At 42.8% G+C, this 22,916-nt stretch overlaps 1 protein-coding gene across 1 annotated transcript in view; it reads left to right on the forward strand.

The window, feature by feature from the left end:
* Nucleotides 1-1,011: 1,011 nt before the first annotated feature.
* GABRR2 (gamma-aminobutyric acid type A receptor subunit rho2) overlaps nucleotides 1,012-22,916 on the forward strand; it is a 70,056-nt gene continuing 48,151 nt past the window's right edge. The window contains exons 1-2 of the mRNA XM_023205276.2: nucleotides 1,012-1,017; nucleotides 12,970-13,153. Coding sequence (XP_023061044.1) covers nucleotides 13,041-13,153 — 113 coding nt within the window. The 5' untranslated portion in view covers nucleotides 1,012-1,017; nucleotides 12,970-13,040. The remainder of the gene's footprint in view (nucleotides 1,018-12,969; nucleotides 13,154-22,916) is intronic.

The following is a 22,916-nucleotide window of genomic DNA, read 5'->3' on the forward strand; positions in this document are numbered from 1 at the left end:
CAGATTTCTTACATGCATATATATTGCTTAGTGGTGACATCTGGGACTTCAGTGTACCCATCACCCAAATAGTGAACATTGTACCTAATAGGTAATTTTTCGTTTTTCATTTGCTTTTGAGACAGAGTCTTTCTCGTTGCCCAGGCTGGAATGCAATGGTGCGATCTCGACTCACTGCAACCTCCGCCTCCCAGGCTCAAGGGATTCTCCTGCCTCAGCCTCCTAAGTAGCTGGGACTACAGGTGCATGCCACCATGCCTGGTTAATTTTTTGTATTTGTATTTATTTTGTATTTGTATTTATTTATATTTATTATAGTGATGGCATTTCACCATGTTGACCATGTTGAACTCCTGACTTCAGGTGATTCACCCACCTAGGCCTCCCAAAGTGCTGGGATGACAGGCATGAGCCACCATGCCTGACCTCCAATAGGTAATTTTTCAACCCTCATCCCCCTTCGACCCTTCCACCTTTTGAAGTCTCCAGTGTCTATTATTCTATTATGTCTATGTATACCCATTATTTAGCTCCCACTTACACAACATGCAGTATTTAACTTTCTGTTTCTAAGTTATTTCACTTAGGATCATGGCCTCCAGTTCTATCCATGCTGCTGCAAAAGATGTGATTTCATTTTTCTTCATGTCTGAGTAGCATCCCATGGCATAGATACCACATTTTTTTTGAAATCCAATCCTTTGTTGATGGACAGGTTGATTCTGTATCTGTGCTATGAAAGTTGCCTCCTTAGTGCGGGAGGCAGCACACCAGTCTCATATCTTTGCTATCAGAAATAGTGCAGTGAAAACATATTAGAGTTAAAGAAAAAGGAAAGAAACACGAAAAATGGCTCAACGGTCAAAGACAGGTTTGTTTTGGAGAATAAACCTGAGAGGGGCTTCTGGCCAATTTTTTTTTGGTCAGGAGTGTTCTCTCTTACAGACTAAGGATATTTAAGGGTTTAGGAAGAGGGGGGCTTATCGTGGGTTCAGGATGTTTCTATGTGAGGGAAAGGTTACTGCAGGGTTGGAATATCTCTGGTTAGAGGGGAAGCTATCTCCGGGTTGGCATGTTTCTGGTTGGAGTGGGTTTATCTTAGGGGTTGGAATGTTTCTGGTTATTCTGACAGCCATTAGGCTGATGTTTTGGGGCTGGATTTAGGCAGTTTTGTTTTATTTTGTTTTTTAATCAAGGGAAACTTAAAATGGTGGTGTTTGTAAAAGATGGTGAAGCTCCTGTTCTGTTACATATGAGTACAGGTATCTTTTTGATATCTTTTGGGTATATACCTAGTAGTGGGATGGCTGAATTGAACAGTCATTCTATTTTTAGTTCTTTGAGAACTATCCATTGTGTTTTCCATAGAGCTTGTACTAATTCACATTCCCACCAACAGTGTGTAAGTATTCCCTTTTCTCTGCATTCTTGTGAACATCTTTTGTTTTTAGACTTTATAATAATAGCCATTCTGACTAGTGCAAAATGGTGGTACCTCATTGTGGTTTTATTTTGCATTTCTCTGATGGTTAGTGATGTTGAGCATTTTACATAATTGTTGGCTGCTTGTGTGTCTTCATTTGAAAAATGTTCTTGTCCTTTGCTCATTTTTTAATGGAGTTACTTGTTTTTGTTGTGGTTGTTATTTGTAGATTCTGGATATTAGCCCTTTGATGCATAGTTTGCAAATGTTTTTTCTTACTTTGTAGGTCATCTGTTTACTCTGTTGATTGTTTTCTTTTGCTGTGCAGGCAGCTTTTTAGTTTAGTTAGGCCCCGTTTGTCTACTTTTGGTTTTGTTGCATTGGCTTTTGAGGACTTGGTCATAAATTATTTGCCCAGGCCAATGTCCAGAAGAGTTTTTCCTAGGTTTTCTTCTAGATTTTTATAGTTTCGGGTTTTATATTTAGGTATGTAATCCATCTTGAGTTAATTTTTGTATACTGCAAGGTATGTGTCTAGTTTCATTCTTCTGCATATGGCTATCCAGTTTTCCCAGAACCATTTATTGAAAAGAGTGTCATTTCCCTAGTGTATATTTTTGTTGGTTTGGTCAAAGATCAGTTGGTTGTAGGTATGTGGCTCTATTTCTGGTTTGTATATTCTGTTCCATTGTTCTATGTGTTGATTTTTATATCAGTATTATGCTCCTTTGGTTAGTACAGGCTTTTAGTATAATTTGAAGTCAGGTAAAACCTCCAGTTTTGTTCTTTTTGCTTAGGATTGGTTTGGCTATTCCAGCTCTTTTCGGTTCCATGTGACTTTTAGAATTTTTTTTCCTAATTCAGTGAAAAATGATTTCAGCAATTTAACAGGGTATGCATTGAATCTGTAGATTGCTTTGGGCAGCATGGCCATTTCAACGATATTGATCCTGCCAATCCATGAGCATGGGATGTTTTTTCATTTTTGTTTGTGTCATCTAGGATTTCTTTCATCAGTGTTTTGTAGTTCTTAAAGAGATCTTTCACCTCCTTGGTTAAATATATTCCTAGGTATTTTTTTTTTTAAGCTGTTGTAAATGAAATTGCCCTCTTGATTTGGTCCTTGGCTAGATCTTTCCTGGTGTATAAGAACACTACTGACTTCTGTATGTTAATTTTGTATTCTGAAACTTTACAAAATTCATTTATCAAATCTAAGAGGGCTTTTGTGGAGTCTTTTTTAATTTTTCATCATCCTCCATGGTTGGATTTTGTGGAGTTTTTAGGGTTTTCCAGATACAAGATCATATCATCAGCAAACATGGATAATTTGACTTTCTCTTTTCCAATTTAGAATTTTTTTAATTCTTTATCTTGCCTGATTGGTCTGGTGAGGACTTCCAGCACTATATTGAATAAGAGTGGTGAAAGTGGGCATCCTTGTATTCTTCCAGTTTCTTAGAAAGTTTTCAACTTTCCCCCATTAAGTATGATGTTGGCTATGGGTTTGTCATATATGCGCTTTATTATGTTGAGGTATCTTCCTTCTATGCCTAGTTTGTTGAGAATTTTTATCATGAAGGGATGCTAAATTTTATCAAACACCTTCTCTGCATCTATTGAGATGACCACATAGTTTCTTTCCTTAATTCTGTTTATGTGATGTATCATGTTTATTGATTTGTGTATGTTCAACCATCCTTGAATCCTTGGGATAAATCCTACCTCATCAGGGTGTATAAACTTTTTGATGTGCTGTTGTTTTCAATTTGCTAGTATTTTGCTGAGGATTTTTTGCATCTATATTCATTGGGAATATTGGTCTGTAGCTTTTGTTGTTGTTGTGTCCTTGTCTGGTTTTGGTATCCAGGTGATACTGGTCCCATAGAATGAGTTAGGAAGAATTCCCTCCTCCTTGATTTTTTGGAATAGTTTCAGGAGGATTGGTTTTAGTTCTTTGTATGTTTGGTAGAATTTGTCTGTAAATCCATCTGGTCCTGGGCGATTTTTGTTTTGGGGAGGTTTTTTTAAAACTACTGATTCAATCTTGCTACTTGATATCGGTCTGTTCAGGAGGTCTATTTCTTCCTGGTTCAATCTCAGGAGATTGTGTGTTTCCAGAAATGTATTCATTTCCTCTAGGTTTTCTAGTTTGTGAGCATAAAGCTGTTCATAACAGACTCTGATGATCTTTTGTATTTCTGTGGTATCACTTGTAGTGTCTCCCTTTTCATTTTTGATTGTGTTTATCTGGAGCTTCTCTCTTCTTTTCCTGGTCTAGCTAGTGGTTTGTCAATTTTCTTTATGTTTTAAAAAAAACAACTTTTTGTTTTGTTGATCCTTTATATCATTTTATTGGTCTCTATTTCATTTAGTTCTGCTCTGATCTTTGTTATTACTTTTATTCTGCTAACTCAGGGTTCTTCTTATTTTTCCTGTTCCTTGAGGTGCCATAAGAGGTTATTAATTTGTGATCTTTCTACTTTTTTGATATGGGCATTGAATACTATAAACTTCTCTCTTAGCATTGCTTTTGTTGTATCCCACAGGCTTTGGTATGCTGTACTTTTTTCATTTAAAAAAAATTTAAAATTTCTGTCTTAATTTCTTTATTAACCTACTGATTGTTCAGGCTCTCTGCTCTTCTTTCACAAAGAATTGGCAGGGACTCTCTGGAATTTCCCTATCTAAGAACGTTTAAATGCACTTAAGACCCCCTCCCTAGGGATCTCACAAAATAACCAGGAAAGATCAACCATCTGAGAAGAGAAGAGACTGGGAGTCCTCACTGCACCTAGACAGACTTTTCATCTAGTCTTCTGAGGGCAGCTTTAAGAGATTACCTGTTGGACTTTAGCTATATAAGACAACTTCCGTTCCTGTGCAGCTCCACCCCTCACTTTCTTCCTGGGTCCTTTCATCCTCCCTAATGATTGACTGTCCCTCAAAAGAATTGTCTACATCCCCCATCTCTTCCTTATGAAAAAGGATATATAAACGTCTGTACCATGCTGGGTAATTGGGTAATCATGATGTGATTTCCCCCCATGCATGTTAATAAATCTGTATGCCTTTTCTCCTATTAATCTTCCTTTTGTCAGTTGATTTTTCAGTGATCCTTCATGGGGCAAAGGGAAAATTTTCACTTGGTCTCTACAGATCTATTTATATAGTCTAGAAATAGAACTAGACTTTCTCCTGAACGCCAGGCTCATGCTCTAGGTTCCTTTTTTTTTTTTTTTTTTTTTTTTTTTTTTGGAGACAGTCTTGCTGCTCTGTCACCCAGGCTGGAGTGCAGTGGCGGGATCTCAGCTCACTGCAGTCTCTACCTCCCAGGTTCAAGTGATTCTCCTGCCTCAGCCTCCTGAATAGCTGGGATTAACAGGCACATACCACCACACCTGGTTATTTTTTGTATTTTTAGTAGAGATGGGGTTTCACCACGTTGGCCAGGCTGGTCTTGAACTCCTGACCTCAGGTAATCTACATGCCTCGGCCTCCCAAAGTTCTGGGATTACAAGTATGAGCCACTGTAGAATTCTTGATATTGTTGTTGACTTTTCTCTCTCTCACCTTCTACTCTATCTGCACAGGCACCAAATGTATGCTACCTTAGAACTAACTTGAGTATCTCACTCTGCTGTCTTCCTTTCCCTTCTCCCTTCTTCCCTTCCCTCAGAGCAGGACCTTATCCTCTTTTGTCATCATAAGTTCCCTGATCCAATTGATCCCAATTAGGAATCCTTTCAAAAATAAAGTGGATCGGGGGCGTGCCCAAGATGGCCAAATAGGAACAGCTCCAGCCTCCAGCTCCCAGCGTGAGTGACACAGAAGATGGGTAATTTCTGCATTTTCAACTGATGTATGGGGTTCATCTCACTAGGGCATGTTGGACAGTTGGCACTGGTCCACGGGTGCAGCCTGAGCAGCAAGAGTGGAAGCAGAGCGAGGCATTGCCTCACCTGGGAAAAGCAAGGGGGAAGGGAATTCCTTTTCCTAGCCAAATGAAATTGAGACACACAACACCTGGAAAATCAGGTAACTCTCACCCTAATACTGCACTTTACCAAGGGTCTTAGCAAACAGCACACCAGGAGATTATATCCCACACTTTGCCCAGAGGGTTCCACGCCCAAGGAGCCTCCCTCATTGCTAGCACAGCAGTCTGACATCTAACTGCAAGGTGGCAGCGAGGCTGGGGGAGGGGCGCCCGCCATTGCTGAGGCTTAAGTAGGTAAACAAAGCCGCTGGGAAGCTCCAGTTGGGTGGAGACCACCTCAGCTCAAGGAGGCTGGCCTGCCTCTGTAGACTCCTCCTCTGGGGACAGGGCATAGCTAAACAAAAAGCAGCAGAAACTTCGGCAGAGGTAAATGCCCCTGTCTGACAGCTTTGAAGAGAGCAGTGGATCTCCCAGCACGGAGGTTGAGATCTGAGAACGGACAGACTGCCTGCTCAAGTGGGTCCCTGACCCCTGAGTAGCCTAACTGAGAGACATCCCCCACTAGGTGCAGACCAACACCTCACACGGCGGGGTACACCTCTGAGACGAAGCTTCCAGAGCAAGAATCAGACAGCAACACTTGCTGTTCAGCAATATTCTATCTTCTGCAGCCTCCGCTGCTGATACCCAGGCAAACAGGGTCTGGAGTGGACGTCAACCAAACTCCAACAGACCTACAGCTGAGGGTCTTGACTGTTAGAAGGAAAACTAACAAACAGAAAGGACACCCACACCAAAACCCCATCAATACGTCACCATCATCAAAGACCAAAGGCAGATAAAGCCACAAAGACAGGGAAAAAGCAGTGCAGAAAAGTGGAAATTCAAAAAATCAGAGCACATCTCCCCCTCCAAAGGAACGCAGCTCATTGCCAGCAACGGAACAAAGCTGGATGGAGAATCACTTTGACGAGTTGAGAGAAGAAGGCTTCAGTCCATCAAACTTCTCAGAGCTAAAGGAGGAACTACATAACAAGCACAAAGAAACTAAAAACCTTGAAAAAAGAATGGATGAATGGATAACTAGGATAATCAATGCAGAGAAGACCTTAAAAGAACTGACAGAGATGAAAACCATAACACGAGAAGTACGTGACAAATGCACAAGCTTCAGTAACCGACTCGATCAACTGGAAGAAAGAGTATCAGCGATTGAAGATCAAATGAATGAAATGAAGCTAGAAGAGAAGTTTAGAGAAAAAAGAGGAAAAAGAAATGAACAAAGCCCCCAAGAAATATGGGATTATGTGAAAAGACCAAATCTACATCTGATTGGTGTGCCTGAAAGCGACAGGGAAAATGGAACCAAGTTGGAAAACACTCTGCAGGATATCATCCAGGAGAACTTCCCCAACCTAGTAAGGCAGGCCAACATTCAAATTCAGGAAATACAGAGAATGCCACAAAGATACTCCTTGAGAAGAGCAACTCCAAGACACATACTTGTCAGATTCACCAAAGTTGAAATGAACGAAAAACTGTTAAGGGTAGCCAGAGAGAAAAGTCGGGTTACCCACAAAGGGAAGCCCATCAGACTAACAGCAGATCTCTCGGCAGAAACTCTCCAAGCCAGAAGAGAGTGGGGGCCAACATTCAACATTCTTAAAGAAAAGAATTTTCAACCCAGAATTTCATATCCAGCCAAACTAAGTTTCATAAGTGAAGGAGAAATAAAATCCTTTACAGACAAGCAAATGCTTAGAGATTTTGTCACCACCAGGCCTGCCCTGCAAGAGATCCTGAAGGAAGCACTAAACATGGAAAGGAACAACCGGTACCAGCCATTGCAAAAACATGTCAAAATGTAAAGTCCATCGATGCTAGGAAGAAACTGCATCAACTAGCGAGCAAAATAAACAGCTAATATCATAATGACAGGATCAAGTTCACACATAACAATATTAACCTTAAATGTAAATGGACTAAATGCTCCAATTAAAAGACACAGACTGACAAATTGGATAAAGAGTCAAGACCCATCAGTTTTCTGTATTCAGGAGACCCATCTCACATGCAGAGACACACATAGGCTCAAAATAAAGAGATGGAGGAAGATCTACCAAGCAAATGGAAAACAAAAAATGGCAGGGGTTGCAATCCCAGTGTCTGATAAAACAGACTTTAAACCATCAAAGATCAAAAGAGACAAAGAAGGCCATTACATAATGGTAAAGGGATCAATTCATCAGGAAGAGCTAACTATTCTAAATATATATGCACCCAATACAGGAGCACCCAGATTCATAAGGCAAGTCCTTAGAGACTTACAAAGAGACTTAGACTCCCATACAATAATAATGGGAGACTTTAACACCCCACTGTCAACATTAGAGAGACGAGACAGAAAGTTAACAAGGATATCCAGGAATTGAACTCAACTCTGCACCAAGCGGACCTAATAACATTTACAGAACTCTCCACCCCAAATCAACAGAATATACATTCTTCTCAGCACCACATTGCACTTATTCCAAAATTGACCACATAGTTGGAAGTAAAGCACTCCTCAGCAAATGTAAAAGAACAGAAATTATATCAAATTGTCTCTCAGACCACAGTGCAATCAAACTAGAACTCAGGACTGAGAAACTCAAAACCGCTCAACTACGTGGAAACTGAACAACCTGCTCCTGAATGACTACTGGGTACATAACGAAATGAAGGCAGAAATAAAGATGTTCTTTGAAACCAATGAGAACAAAGATATAACATACCAGAATCTCTGGGACACATTTAAAGCAGGGTGTAGAGGGAAATTTATAGCACTAAATGCCCACAAAAGAAAGCAGTAAAGATCTAAAATTGACACCCCAACATTACAATTACAAGAACTAGAGAAGCAAGAGCAAACACATTCAAAAGCTAGCAGAAGGCAAGAAATAACTAAGATCAGAGCAGAACTGAAGGAGATAGAGACACAAAAAACCCTCCAAAAAATCAATGAATCCAGGAGCTGGTTTTTTGAAAAGATCAACAAAATTGATAGACCGCTAGCAAGACTAAGAAAGAAGAAAAGAGAGAAGAATCAAGAGAAGAATCAAATAGACACAATAAAAAATGATAAAGGGGATATCACCACCAACCCCACAGAAATACAAACTACCGTCAGAGAATACTATAAACACCTCTACGCAAATAAACTAGAAAACCTAGAAGAAATGGATAATTTCCCGGACACGTACACTCTCCCAAGACTAAGCCAGGAAGAAGTTGAATCCCTGAATAGACCAATATCAGGCTCTGAAATTGAGGCAATAATTAATAGCCTACCACCCAAAAAAAGTCCAGGACCAGACGGATTCACAGCAGAATTCTACCACAGGTACAAGGAGGAGTTGGTACCATTCCTTCTGAAAATATTCCAATCAATAGAAAAAGAGGAAATCCTCCCTAACTCATTTTACAAGGCCAGCATCATTCTGATACCAAAGCCTGACAGAAATACAACAAAAAAAGAGAATTTTAGACCAATATCCCTGATGAACATCGATGCAAAAATCCTCAATAAAATACGGGCAAACCGAATCCAGCAGCACATCAAAAAGCTTATCCACCATGATCAAGTGGGTTTCATCCCTGGGATGCAAGGCTGGTTCAACATATGCAAATCAATAAACGTAATCCAGCATATAAACAGAACCAAAGACAAAAACCACATGATTATCTCAATAGATGCAGAAAAGGTCTTTGACAAAATTCAACAGCCCTTCATGCTAAAAACTCTCAATAAATTCGGTATTGATGGAATGTATCTCAAAATAATAAGAGCTATTTATGACAAACCCACAGCCAATATCATACTGAATGGGCAAAAACTGGAAGCATTCCCTTTGAAAACTGGCACAAGACAGGGATGCCCTCTCTCACCACTCCTATTCAACATAGTGTTGGAAGTTCTGGCTAGGGCAATCCGGCAAGAGAAAGAAATAAAGGGTATTCAATTAGGAAAAGAAGAAGTCAAATTGTCCCTGTTTGCAGATGACACGATTGTATATTTAGAAAACCCCATTGTCTCAGTCCAAAATCTCCTTAAGCTGATAAGCAACTTCAGCAAAGTCTCAGGATACAAAATCAATGTGCAAAAATCACAAGCGGCTGGGTGCGGTGGCTCAAGCCTGTAATCCCAGCACTTTGGGAGGCTGAGACGGGCGGATCACGAGGTCAGGAGATGGAGACCATCCTGGCTAACATGGTGAAACCCCATCTCTACTAAAAACTACAAAAAACTAGCCGGGCGAGGTGGCGGCGCCTGTAGTCCCAGCTACCCGGGAGGCTGAGGCAGGAGAATGGTGTGAACCCGGGAGGGGGAGCTTGCAGTGAGCTGAGATCCGGCCACAGCACTCCAGCCTGGGTGACAGAGCAAGACTCTGTCTCAAAAAAATTAAAATAAAATAAAATAAAATAAAAATCACAAGCAACTTCAGCAAAGTCTCAGGATACAAAATTAATGTGCAAAAATCACAAGCATTCTTATACACCAGTAACAGACAAACAGAGAGCCAAATCATGAATTAACTCCCATTCACAAGAGCTTCAAAGAGAATAAAATACCTAGGAATCCAACTTACAAGGGATGTGAAGGACCTCTTCAAGGAGAACTACAAACCACTGCTCAGTGAAATAAAAGAGGACACAAACAAATGGAAGAACATACCATGCTCACGGATAGGAAGAATCAATATTGTGAAAATGGCCATACTGCCCAAGGTAATTTATAGATTCAATGCCATCCCCATTAAGCTACCAATGACTTTCTTCACAGAATTGGAAAAAACTGCTTTAAAGTTCATATGGAACCAAAAAAGATCCCACATTGCCAAGACAATCCGAAGTCAAAAGAACAAAGCTGGAGGCATCATGGTACCTGACTTCAAACTATACTACAAGGCTGCAGTAACAAAAACAACATGGTACTGGTACCAAAACAGAGATAGAGACCAATGGAACAGAACAGAGCCCTCAGAAATAATACCACACATCTACAGCCATCTGATCTTTGACAAACCTGAGAGAAACAAGAAATGGGGAAAGGATTCCCTATTGAATAAATGGTGCTCGGAAAATTGGCTAGCCATAAGTAGAAAGCTGAAACTGGATCCTTTCCTTACACCTTATATGAAAATTAATTCAAGATGGATTAGAGACTTAAATGTTAGACCTAAAACCATAAAAACCCTAGAAGAAAACCTAGGCAATACCATTCAGGACATAGGCATGGGCAAGAACTTCGTGTCTAAAACACCAAAAGCAATGGCAAGAAAACCAAAATTGACAAATGGGATCTAATTAAACTAAAGAGCTTCTGCACAGCAAAAGAAACTACCATCAGAGTGAACAGGCAACCTACAGAATGGGAGAAAATTTTTGCAATCTACTCATCTGACAAAGGGCTAATATCCAGAACCTACAAAGAACTCAAATTTACAAGAAAAAAACAAACAACCCCATCAAAAAGTGGGCAAAGGATATGAACAGACATTTCTCAAAAGAAGACATTCATACAGCCAACAGACATATGAAAAATTGCTCATCATCACTCGCTATCAGAGAAATGCAAATCAAAACCACAATGAGATACCATCTCACACCAGTTAGAATGGCAATCATTAAAAAATCAGGAAACAACAGGTGCTGGAGAGGATGTGGAGAAATAGAAACACTCTTTTTATTTTTATTTTTTTGAGACGGAGTCTTGCTCTGTCGTCCAGGCTGGAGTGCAGTGGCGCGATGTTGGCTCACTGCAAGCTCCGCCTCCCGGGTTTATGCCATTCTCCTGCCTCAGCCTCCCGAGTAGCTGGGACTACAGGCACCCGCCACCTTGCCCAGCTAGTTTTTTGTATTTTTTTAGTAGAGACGGGGTTTCACCATGTTAGCCAGGATGGTCTCGATCTCCTGACCTCGTGATCCGCCCGTCTCGGCCTCCCAAAGTGCTGGGATTACAGGCTTGAGCCACCATGCCCGGCCAAAATAGGAACACTCTTACACTGTTGGTGGGACTGTAAACTAGTTCAACCATTGTGGAAAACAGCGTGGGGAATCCTCAAGGATCTAGAGCTAGAAATACCGTTTGACCCAGTCATCCCATTACTGGGGATATACCCAAAGGATTACAAGTCATGCTGCTATAAAGACACATGTACACGTATGTTTATTGCGGCACTATTCACAATAGCAAAGACTTGGGATCAACCCAAATGTCCATCAGTGACAGACTGGATTAAGAAAATGTGGCACATATACACTATGGAATACTATGCAGCCATATAAAAGGATGAGTTCGTGTCCTTTGTAGGGACATGGATGCAGCTGGAAACCATCATTCTGAGCAAACTATTGCAAGAACAGAAAACCAAATACCGCATGTTCTCACTCATAGGTAGGAACTGAACTATGAGGTCACTTGGACACAGGAAGGGAATCATCACACACCGGGTCCTATTGTGGGGAATGGGGTGGGGGAGGGATAGCATTAAGAGATATGCCTAATGTAAATGACGAGTTAATGGGTGCAGCACACCAACATGGCACATGTGTACATATGTAACAAACCTGCACGTTGTGCACATGTACCCTAGAACTTAAAGTATAATAAAAAATATATATATAAAATAAAGTGGATCATGCCATCTCACTTTGCTTAAGGGAATCAAAGAGCTTCTCTTGATTCTTTTATACACACTAAAATCCCAATTCTGTTTCACTTACGGCTATCCCACCTTCTGATCTCCATCCTCATCTCCCTATGTTTGTACCATGAAATTTTCCATTGCCAGGACATAGCAAGCAATGTATCTCTACAATTCTAATGTGCTTAATTTACTTACAAATCCCAGGATAGGAATCAAGCCTAATTTATGATTGATTTTATACATTTTAGGGTTAAAGGCCAAAGTCAATTTAATGCTCATAGTAGGAAGAAAAGCTTACATAATCATGAATTATTTGACTGATGCCATCCTTCAAACTAAAAATGTATTTTACGTTTTGATGTTTTCACTGGAAAAAGTTGATCTGTATTTGTGAGAAAGGAAGTATACGTGCTCATAGGCAAAGCATATTCTCTTAGCTCCATAAATAAATCAACCCTAAGGAAACAGGTCATTCATGTTTACTCAGCATTTCCTGAAAACATTTATGTACCCATCTAAACGTCCACCAAGTCCTCTCTGCAAATCTACTTGGAATCCGAGCTGACCCCCTGGTGGATGGGACAGACTGGTTTTATGCAGTCAGAAGATGGACCAATAATCTCAGCACAAAGCTGGCATGTTCAAGAGATTTAATTTTTTATATAACAGCTTTAGCCAAAGCTATTCTAGGATTCAGCGGAAGCAGAATTTCATGACAGGACAAACTTCTTGACTAATGGCCAATCACTAATCAGCAGGGAGGGCAAAGCTTGGTGTTTGTGTCACGGCCTGGAGTGGAGGGGGTGAGTGGGGCATCAATATCAGATAGTAAATTGGGACAACCAGCCTGGCCAGCCTTACCCTCACAGCCCCTCTGAGCAACCTGTCAGGAGGCAGCAGACGGATCAATGGTCAAGCCGGGGGGGCGTGGATTTGCTCTGCCACGGGCGACTGGAAAGCAGCTTTTTGCCTCACAGACATCCACAAAATGCCTTATTTTACAAGACTCATTTTGTTCTTGTTTTGCCTGATGGTTCTTGTGGAGAGCAGAAAGCCCAAGAGGAAGCGATGGACAGGGCAGGTGGAAATGCCCAAGCCAAGGTAAAGTGGGTGGGAAAGGAGGGAGGTTACCCTGCATAGTAGCAGCAGCAGTGGCACAGTGGGACGGCTCCCCAGGGGGTACAGGTCCTATTTTGATATCATTCGATGAGAACCCTGCAACTTCACCGAATGCAGCCTCTCACTGGGCACATATACTCTGTGTGTCACAAGCACTGAGAGCAGAACTAGACTGAGGTGAGCCTTCCATTTGGATGCCTGTGTTCAGCTAAAGCATTTTAATTTGAGGCAGATATAAATAGTTGGAGACATAGTGGGTAAATTCATTCTTTGTACAAATCACATTGTGTGCTTTGTTTCTCACGGTTACAACTGGTAACCTGCTAAATAATTACACTCATGTATTTTGGGGAGAACTGTATATAGGAACCTAGCCTGAACTATTAAGAAAAAAATGCGTATGAGAGTTGTCTTTCTTAAATTATTTCCAGAGAATAACTTTATAATAATATTGGGTTTCATTTTACTGTTTTGAATCTTAGAAGAGGTGTTCAGAAATTTGCTTAATTATCAGAAATATATGTGTGGACAACAGTGAATGCAATTTCATGATGTAATGAAGACATTCTCAAGAAATAGTGACCCAGGATCTGCATTCAAAACCATTACATTACAAATCTAAGTTCCTTAGTAAGTTTATTTTGAATTGACATACAAAGCATCATACTCCAGGCCCGAAGTAGACATAAGGACTGTTAGACATGGAGATAAGAAAAGAACAAGCAGCTAAGATATAAACACCATGTGTGGCATGTTACACATTTATTTTCCATTCTACTAAGTAAGCATCAGATAAACTAGTGATTTTGAATATAAATTAATATCTTGAGGCACATTTTCTAGGTCAGTGGTTCCCAAACATTTTTGATCATGCACTGCTGTCAATGACAAGTTTTTGAAACTTTATCTCTAATACGTGCATGTTTACTTACAAATCACATACATGTGCTGTTATAAAAATGTATGTTAAAGTTTAATTGATTTCTTGTTTTTAGAAAAAAAAAAAAAAACCCTGAATATAAATAAGAGTTACAGCCTCTACTTCCAGTATCCCAGTGGCAACTGCTGCTCTGGGAGAGGTAATTACTCTCTTTTGTTTGTTTGTTTGTTTTTTGAGGTGGACTCTCTGTCACCCAGGCTGGAGTGCAGTGGCGCAATCTTGGCTCACTGCAACCTGTACCTCCTGGGTTCAAGCAGTTCTCCTGCCTCAGCCTCCAGAGTAGCTGGGATTACAGGCGTGTACCACCATGCCTGGCTAATTTTTGTATTTTTAGTAGAGACGGGGTTTCGCCATGTTGGCCAGGTTGGTCTCAAACTCCTGACCTCAAGTGATCCACCCACCTTGGCCTCCCAAAGTGCTAGGATTGCAGGTATGAACCACCACACTCAGCCTATAATTACTCTCTCTGGGGCCTAGTCCTACTCAGCGGAAGGCAAACAGATCAGAACCCTCCAGAACACAGATCAGAACCCTCCAGAACAGTGCGAAAGAGGCCCTGCTCTGAACAACCCGTGCGGGTTGTGTTACCAGAACCATAGGCTGTTAAACTGGAAGGAGCCTCAGATGTCATCTGGCCCAGCAAGTCCCCTGAACTCTAATTTTGGGAAACGTGAATGGCTGTTGAGTGAAATGGGTTCTAGGGTCACCAAAACTTGGAAAACCTTGGTTTAGACTATTTTCAACAGATGTCTTTACAGCAGAACTTTTAGAACTTTTGTTATGCAAATAGGCACTGTGAGAATCTTGAAGAGAGGGATAAATTATGCAGCGCTTCTCAGAAACAACTAAAAAATCCAGTTTTTTGGACTGTCTTGTAGGCTTCCTACTCCATGGAGCACACACTGGGAAACTGCCCAAATCAACTCATTTGACAGATGCTGAAATGGCTCAGGGGCATGAGTAAGTCACACGGCCTGCTAGTGGCTTCCCAACACTAGAATGTAGGTTCCTCATTTATTTAGACTGGAGGAAAATCTGTTCAAAACTGTCTATTCTGTAAGAACTGGGGTTCAGCACAAGTTCCTCGGGGGTGCCCACGGACCCCACTCGGCAGCCTGGGCTGTGGCAGCACCTCCGTCACTTTTCCTCAGAAGTCCACAATCTCATTCCCAGACCCCTGCATGAGCCTGGGCACAGCTGGCTCTGACTCTTAGCGGGGAGGAGACTTTGTTGAAATCCAGCCCATGAGGTGTTAAAGTGGAAAAAGATGAACACATACATCACAAGGAAGTAAAATGTTGATTGAACTGAGGCTGGGGAAAAGGACAGGGAATGTGGTTCTGGGCCTTTCTGCATCCATGAGAGTACACACATGGGCAGATGGGCAATGGGGCAGCGCCTCCCTGTGAACATTTCAGCCAAACCTCTGATAATTTATTTTTCCAAATTACTTTCATTATTGACACGCAGGGGTCAAGCTATACGAACAAATAAGAATAAAATGACCTGACCCTTTCTGATTACAGTCTTAGAGTGCTTTATCTCTTTAGTACAGCGACTTTTCTTAGAAGTCCTGTTCACACACAAACTCTCATACACAGTCACACTCACACACATACCACATACCGCATGCGTGGCTTCACGGGCACACACTATGCATATGGTCATCCTCACACATGCACACTGTGAAGACCTCTTTGAACCTGGAAGCCTTCCGTGTTTCACCCCAGCCAAGGCATGCACACAGAACAATGATTCTGCCCAGCAGCTGCTTTTACAAAGACCGGTCCCTGTTTTCTGCTGCTTTGTGTCTCTATGTACTAAATGGCTGCAGAGTGAGTCTGTTTCCTCTTGGCTGTTGTTGGTTTTGTTCTGCTCTCCCAGCTCTGAGCCTCCCAACTTTATTCCTACTCCTCCTGGCCTGCTGCCAAAGTTGGCCTCCTGACCACACGATTGCCATTCTTTCTTGCCAAGGGAGAGCTGAAGAATAAACCAGACTCCGGGCTGTGCCTTGGACAGCACTGTCAGGCCCCTGCAGTTCTCAACCTGGAGCCCGCTCTGTAGCTTCCTTCCCCACCTGCTGCCTCCTCACTACCTCTACCTCGGCCATCCTTCCTGGGTCTGCATTGTGGTTCTGTTCCACTGGATGCAGGAGCAGCTTTGCTTTCCAGCCACACGGTGACCCTCATCTACTGCTGCGGGTCTTGGCAAAGGAAAAGAGTTGGGAATTCAGGAAAATCAGGTTCAGACCCTGGTTCTGCCGCTGTCTAGCCATGTGGCCATGTTTCCTGCTCTCTCTGAACCTCAGCTTCTCCAGCTGAAAAGCGGGGCAGTGAGCCCTTCCCCACGGGGATGTGAAGATGGGGTGAGGTTGGCCTAATGTCCTGCAGTTCAGGGCCTGCACGGGGAGGAGGGGCATCCACGAACACCTGGTTATCCTGGTTGCTGTTATTGCCAAAAAATCACAACACGATGACACTAACCCTGCTTCCAAAGGCATATTGGATCCATTTTTCTTCTTCCCTCACCTCTCACCCAAAGGCCGGGTTTGAGGTTCCATGAAGGTCCTGGCTGTCCTGCCATGGGTGGGTGGGGGCTCAGGAAGGAGTCTAGGGTCTGAGGGCCGAGACTGTGTGGGCCATCTCCCGTGAAAGGATGAATGGAGAACATATGGCTCTCGCAAATTGCCCAAGGCTCAGATCTTAGTGGCTTGATCTCTTAAAAAAACTCTGGGCCCTCAATGGCAGTGGGATTTAAATCTCTCTCTTGTTGGGGTGGTGGCATTCTGGGACTTCCACTCCCCTAAGCCTTTCCCTAAATGGATGTGGAAACTGTGCTGACCAGGAGGGATTTACTCCCTGTGAGTCAGAGGGCAGTGAGCCGGCTGCACTTACAGTTTAATGTCTATGATCTGCTAAGCCCTCGGGCTGAGCTCTTCATCTGTCTTCCGGGAGCGTCTTTCATGGGGCGTCTGTACATGGCCCCTCACACAGACACTGCCCAGAGACCCAGGCCTGGCCCCACTTGACTCCTGGAGGCAAGGCTTGAGGAAGAGATCAGTGTGCTGAAAGCTCCTTGGCAGCACCCAACCATGACTACACATGGCTTAAGGGAGCTGAACGGAAGCCCCATATTTCAGCCATGGGGAGGAATTTAAATTGGACTTTCCTCTTTGATCTGTGAAGCTATAACGGGCTTGTCTAAAAGCGAATCTTATCATAGCTTCCTCTTCCATCTGCCTAACACCCTTTACTGTCTTCCCATTGCCTTTGGATAAAGACAGAATTCTTAACATGACTCTCAAGGCTCTGCCCTATCTGGCCTTTGCTTGTCCCTGCCACTTCATTCTCTTCATTCATTCCTACACCCCCCACTCCATCCCGCTTCTCATCTAATGCTCACTCATTCTTCAACCTATGCCACTTTAAACTGAGTGTGGCCCAGACCAAACTATGCGTGCATTGAGTTCAGATGCCTATAGGATCTGAATTATATCTGAGTTCAGATGCCTATAGGATCAGATGCCAATTAGGGATGTTGAGTTAGGCAGTCAGATATAAAGGTTGAGAGCAGAGGGTAGGGATTTAAGAATATCAGCATGTTGATGACAATTTAAGCCATCAGCTTAGGTGGGTCTGCCAAAGAGACGGTAGAGAGAGAAGATGGCTGGGACAAGGTCCTGGGAACACTGACATTTAAGGGATGGGCTGAAGAATAGGGGGACACTGCCATGGAGAAGCGCCTGTCAGAGAGGTAGGAGGAAAACCAGAGTACCTTGTCCTGAAAGACAGTTTCTGGCAGAAGCATGGACCTTCCTGTCTGCAGCTGCGGAGAAGCCAGACCTCAGCAAGAGCACCTGCAGGATCAGGGGTTGGGCATAAATAGGCAAAAGGGCTTGGAGTGAGGCAGCATCAGCAGCCTGTGGAAGATGGCTATTTGGAAGAGTTAATTATTTACCAAGGGGGGAAAGAAATTTTTTTTTTTAGGTGGAACAATGAGGATTTTTAGGGCAATGAAACTATTCTATATGATACCATAATGGTGTATACACATCATTATACATTTGTCCAAATCCAGAGAATATCAACACTAGGCTGAGGGTGGTGCCTTACGCCTGTAATCCCAGCAGTTTGGGAGGCTGCAGCAAGAAGATCTCTTGAGGCCAAGAGCAACATAGTGAGACCCTGTCTCTACAAAAAAAAAAAAGTCAGGCATGGTGGCGTCTGCCTGTTAATCCCAGCTGCTCAGGAGGCTGAGGTGGGAGGATCACGTGAACCCAGGAGTTTGAGGCTGCAGTGAGCTATAATTGTACCACTGCACTCCAGCCTGGGTGACAGAGCAAGACCCTGTCTCTAATAATGACAATGATAATAATAATAAGAAGCAGCAGCAGCAGCAGCATGGGTGCTAACGCTAATGCTGCGTCAATGCAGGATTATCAGTTGTAACAAATGCACCGCCCCGCGGGAGAAGCTGACAGTGGGGAGGCCATGCATGTTTAGGGGCAGGGGGCACGCGGAAACTCTGTACCTTCTGTTCAGTTATGCTGCAAACCTAAAATTGCTCTAAAAAAATTTAACATTTTTTTAAAAGGAAATGTTTAAATAATATAACCAACACACATATATTGCCATCACTTTCAATGCATTTTGCATGAGTTGAGAGTTAGAGGAAAATGTGGAGTTTAGATGGGTTTTCTGCTTAGTTGTAATTCCAGGTGGAAGAGCCTAGAATCCAGTTTGAATACTGACGGGAATGAGCCATGAAAGGGGGAGAAGCTGAGGAAGCTGTGGGGAGGGGACATGAGGGCAGGGTTCAAAGAGCTCTGTGAGAAGGGGAATTAGGCACTTCTGCTGAGCCTCCGTTGCCTCACCACCTACACGTCTGGAGGACGTGCAAACAGGGCGGGACAACGTGGAAGGCAGCAGCAGGGTGGAAGGACGAGAGGGTGGGTGAGTTTGGAAAGCAGATGTGAGTGGCTGGGTGAGATGGCTGCCAAATGGGAGGCTGTCCCCATGCAAGTCAGGCTCTCCTCAGGACATTTGCTCTGCTGTTTTCTCAGAATTACTTCCTTCAGGTCCCCTCATGACTCCCTCCCTCCCTCCAGGACTCAGAAGAATCACCAGTCACCTCATCTAAACAGTCCTCCATTCCAACCCATAGCTCTCTATTCCTCACCCTACTGTGTCACATGATTTATCATCCACCTCCTCAACTAGGTCGGAAGCCCCGTGAGGACCGTGAATATATGCCCTCCCCATGGCTCGGGCAGTGTCTGCACAGAGTAGGTGCTCTACAAAAATATGTTGCACAAATCAGTTTGAGTCTAGGAATTGGGGAACTGTGTGACCAGGGTGTGGGACAACTGTCTGTGTGGATGTTGACATCCTCAAGGTAGATGGAACTAAATGGAGAGAAAGAGAAGCAGGTGATTCCTGAGTCCTCATGGGAGTGGGGAAATGACTGGGAGGTCTGGGGCAGTGAGAAACTGGGCCAGGCAGTGTCAGGAGTACGGCTGTAAAATAGGGCTGAAAATCCTGACTTATAGGGGAATCTGGAGCGGGCAGGCTAACTTTTATAATAGCACCAAATAATAAAACTTTTGGTGATTATGGAAATGTTATTTATTTACTTTAATATTTTTTTATTATCACACTACACTGAGGAAATGGAGAGGTTATATAGCTGCCCTGTCCAGTACAGTAACAACCAACTGCATGGGGCTATTGAACACATATGTTTGGCTAGCGTCACTGAAAAACCAAATAGTCATTTATTTAGCTTTCATTAATTGAAACAGCCATATGTGTCTAGTGGCTACTTTATTGATCAATGCAGCTTTAGACCTCCCATTGAATTATGCTATCTGTGCAGAGCCGGTGAGGAATGAAACTTAAGGATTTCATAGGAGGATGCCTCCAAGATCAGAACCTCAGGAGAGGAAACCATCGCTTTCCTCTTACAGAGTTTAAACAGGAAACACAGCCGTTGCTCTCAAAAGTGAATGAAGGCTGAGCGTGGTGGCTCATGCCTGTAATCCCAGCACTTTGGGAGGCCAAGGCAGGTAGATCACCTGAGGGCAGGAGTTTGAGACCAGCCTGACCATCATGGTGAAGCCCCATCTCTACTAAAAATACAAAAATTAGCTGGGTGTGGTGGCGGGTGCCTGTAATTCCAGCTACTCAGAAGGCTGAGGTAGGAGAATCCCTTGAACCCAGGAGGCGGAGGTTGCAGCGAGCTGAGATAGCACCATTGAACTCCAGCCGAGCGACAGAGCAAGACTCCATCTCAAAAAAAAAAAAAAAAAAGTGAAGTATGACAAGAACAGGGAGGAAAATAGAGGTGTATGTAAATAAACAGCAAACACTCAAAACCAAATCTCCATTGATTTCTAAAAACCTTCAATAAGCTGTACACAACAGAGTCACAGGCCCTGAGGGCTCTGGTTTCTTCAGCGGGTGAGTTAGCAGTTCCTCACTTGCTACTACTAAGTTGTGAGCACCAACAGGTGCCCTGGGCAGCTCTGAGGATGCCGCCAAAGGCATTGGATTAAGACTTACCCTAGTGGTTCTCAAATGTTGCTCCACCTTGGAATCACCCAGGAGCTTTAACAAATTTCCAGTGCTGAGACCTCCCTCCCAACCAGTCAAATTCAAATCTCTAGGGGTGGGATTTAGGCATCATTGGTTTTAATATCTCCCCAGGTGATTACAATCTGTAGCTAAGTTTGAGAATCATAGGTCTAGCCAACAAAACACAAAACCACATAGAATTTATTATCATTAAGGTATTACAAGATCTAAAAATGCTAAGTTTGGAGTGACCGTGATTCTCAGCCTTGATTACATGGGAATAGCTGGTGAATTCACCCCAGAGAGGTGAATTTGACTGGTCTGGGGTACAGCCTGGGCATCAGGGTTTTTAAAAGCCCCTTGAGATGATTCTAAAGTGTGGTTAAGTCTGAGAAGCATCTGGGTTACAGATGATGTTGACCAAATGTACTAGAATGGAACTGGTTTAAATTTCTCCTAGAAGTTGTGTGGTCATGTTGCTACCTTTTATTGAGTGCCTGCTACATGCCAGGCATTGCACTAAGTACAATGAACACAGAGATAAACCCTAGCCTAACGCTCTTAGAAGGCTAAGTGAGACACGTACACAAACTAACTTAAGTGCCAGGCACAAACCAAAAGCCTGTAAGAGGAACGGGTAAGGTACTGTGGATGAGCCTGGCTGTGTGAAGTTTCCTTCTCTTCCTCCTTTTTACTTCTTTCCATCTTTTTTGTTTTTTGCTCCTTCCTTCTTTCCTTTTCTCTCTCTCTTTTTTTTTTTTAGTAATAACTGTCAGTAGACATTTGCCTTAGAACATTTTGGATCTGACTGCTTTAGTGTGTAGTTGTGGTAAAAAAAAAAAAAAAAATGATCTGGAAAGAGTGAGTGTGAAAAAAGAAGAGAGAATCGCTCCTTCACCATTGCCTGACTTAGAGGAAGGACTGACCAGGGCTGTGTCCTGGACTCCAGCTCTGGGTGCACCTGGGTGGTTGGGGCAGCTCTGTCCTCCACTGGCTGTGAATTGTCTTTCTAAGGAGGGAGGCTTTGTCCCAGGGTGGGTTCTACAGACCTGGACTGAAGTAAGGAGCATCAAATTAAGCAAAGATAAAACCAGCTTTTAAAATTTTTGACTATATTTGTCTTAGAAGTATATTTATCACAAAACCATTCTGAGAACATCATGAGAATTTTTTTTTTTTTTTTAAACTCAGGGTCTCACTCTGTTACTCAGGCTGGAATGCTCACTGCAACCTCATCCTCCCAGGTTCAAGTGATCTTTCTGTCTCAGCCTCTCAATTTGCTGGGACCAGAGGCGTATGCCATCACACTTGGCTAATTATAGTTTTTTTTTTTTTTTTAAAGAGACAGGGTCTTGCTATGTTGCCCAGGCTGGTCTCAAACTCCTGGGCTCAAGCCATTCTCCCGCCTGGGCCTTCCAAAGTGGTAGGAATACAGATGTGAACCACTGCACTCGGCCAAGAAATTAAAAAAAAAAATCATGATCTTCCACTACTCAACACAATCATTTTCTTTTTCTTTTTTTCTCATCCCAAATTTATTTATTTATTTATATTTATTTACTTATCCTGGGTGAGATTCTCATTTTTTAAACTTCTGTTTTAGTCTCGGGGCATATACACAGACGTGGTATAGAGGTAAACCCATGTCACAGGGGTTTGTTGTACAGATTATTTTGACACCCAGGTACTAAGCCCTGTACTCAATATTTTTTCTGATCCTTTCCCTCCTCCCACCCTCCACACTCAAGTAGGCCCCGGTGTCTTTTGTTCCCCTCTTTGTGTCCATGTGTTTTCATCACTTAGTTCCCACTCAGAAGTAAGAATACATGTGGTATTTGATTTTCGGCTCCTGTGTTAGTTTGCTTAGAATAATTTCCCTCCAGTTCCATCCATGTTCCAGCTAAAGGACATAATCTCATGCTTTTGTGTGTGTGTGTGTGTGTGTGTGTGACAGGGTCTTTGTCACCTAGGCTGGAAAGCGGTGGCATGATCATGGCTCACTGCAGCCCTGACCTCCCTCCTGGGCTCAAGTGATTCTCCTAACTCAGCCTCCCAAGTAGCTGGGTGTGGCACCATGTTGCTCAGGCTGGCCTTGAACTCCTGGGCTCAAATGATCTGCCTGCCTTGGCCTCCCAAAGTGCTGGGATTACAGGTGTGAGCCACCACACCCAGCAGATCAAATTCTTTTTTATGGCTGCAGAGTATTTCATGGTGTATGTGTATTACATTTTCT

Source organism: Piliocolobus tephrosceles, chromosome 5, assembly GCF_002776525.5.
Source record: "Piliocolobus tephrosceles isolate RC106 chromosome 5, ASM277652v3, whole genome shotgun sequence".
Taxonomy (NCBI): domain Eukaryota; kingdom Metazoa; phylum Chordata; class Mammalia; order Primates; family Cercopithecidae; genus Piliocolobus; species Piliocolobus tephrosceles.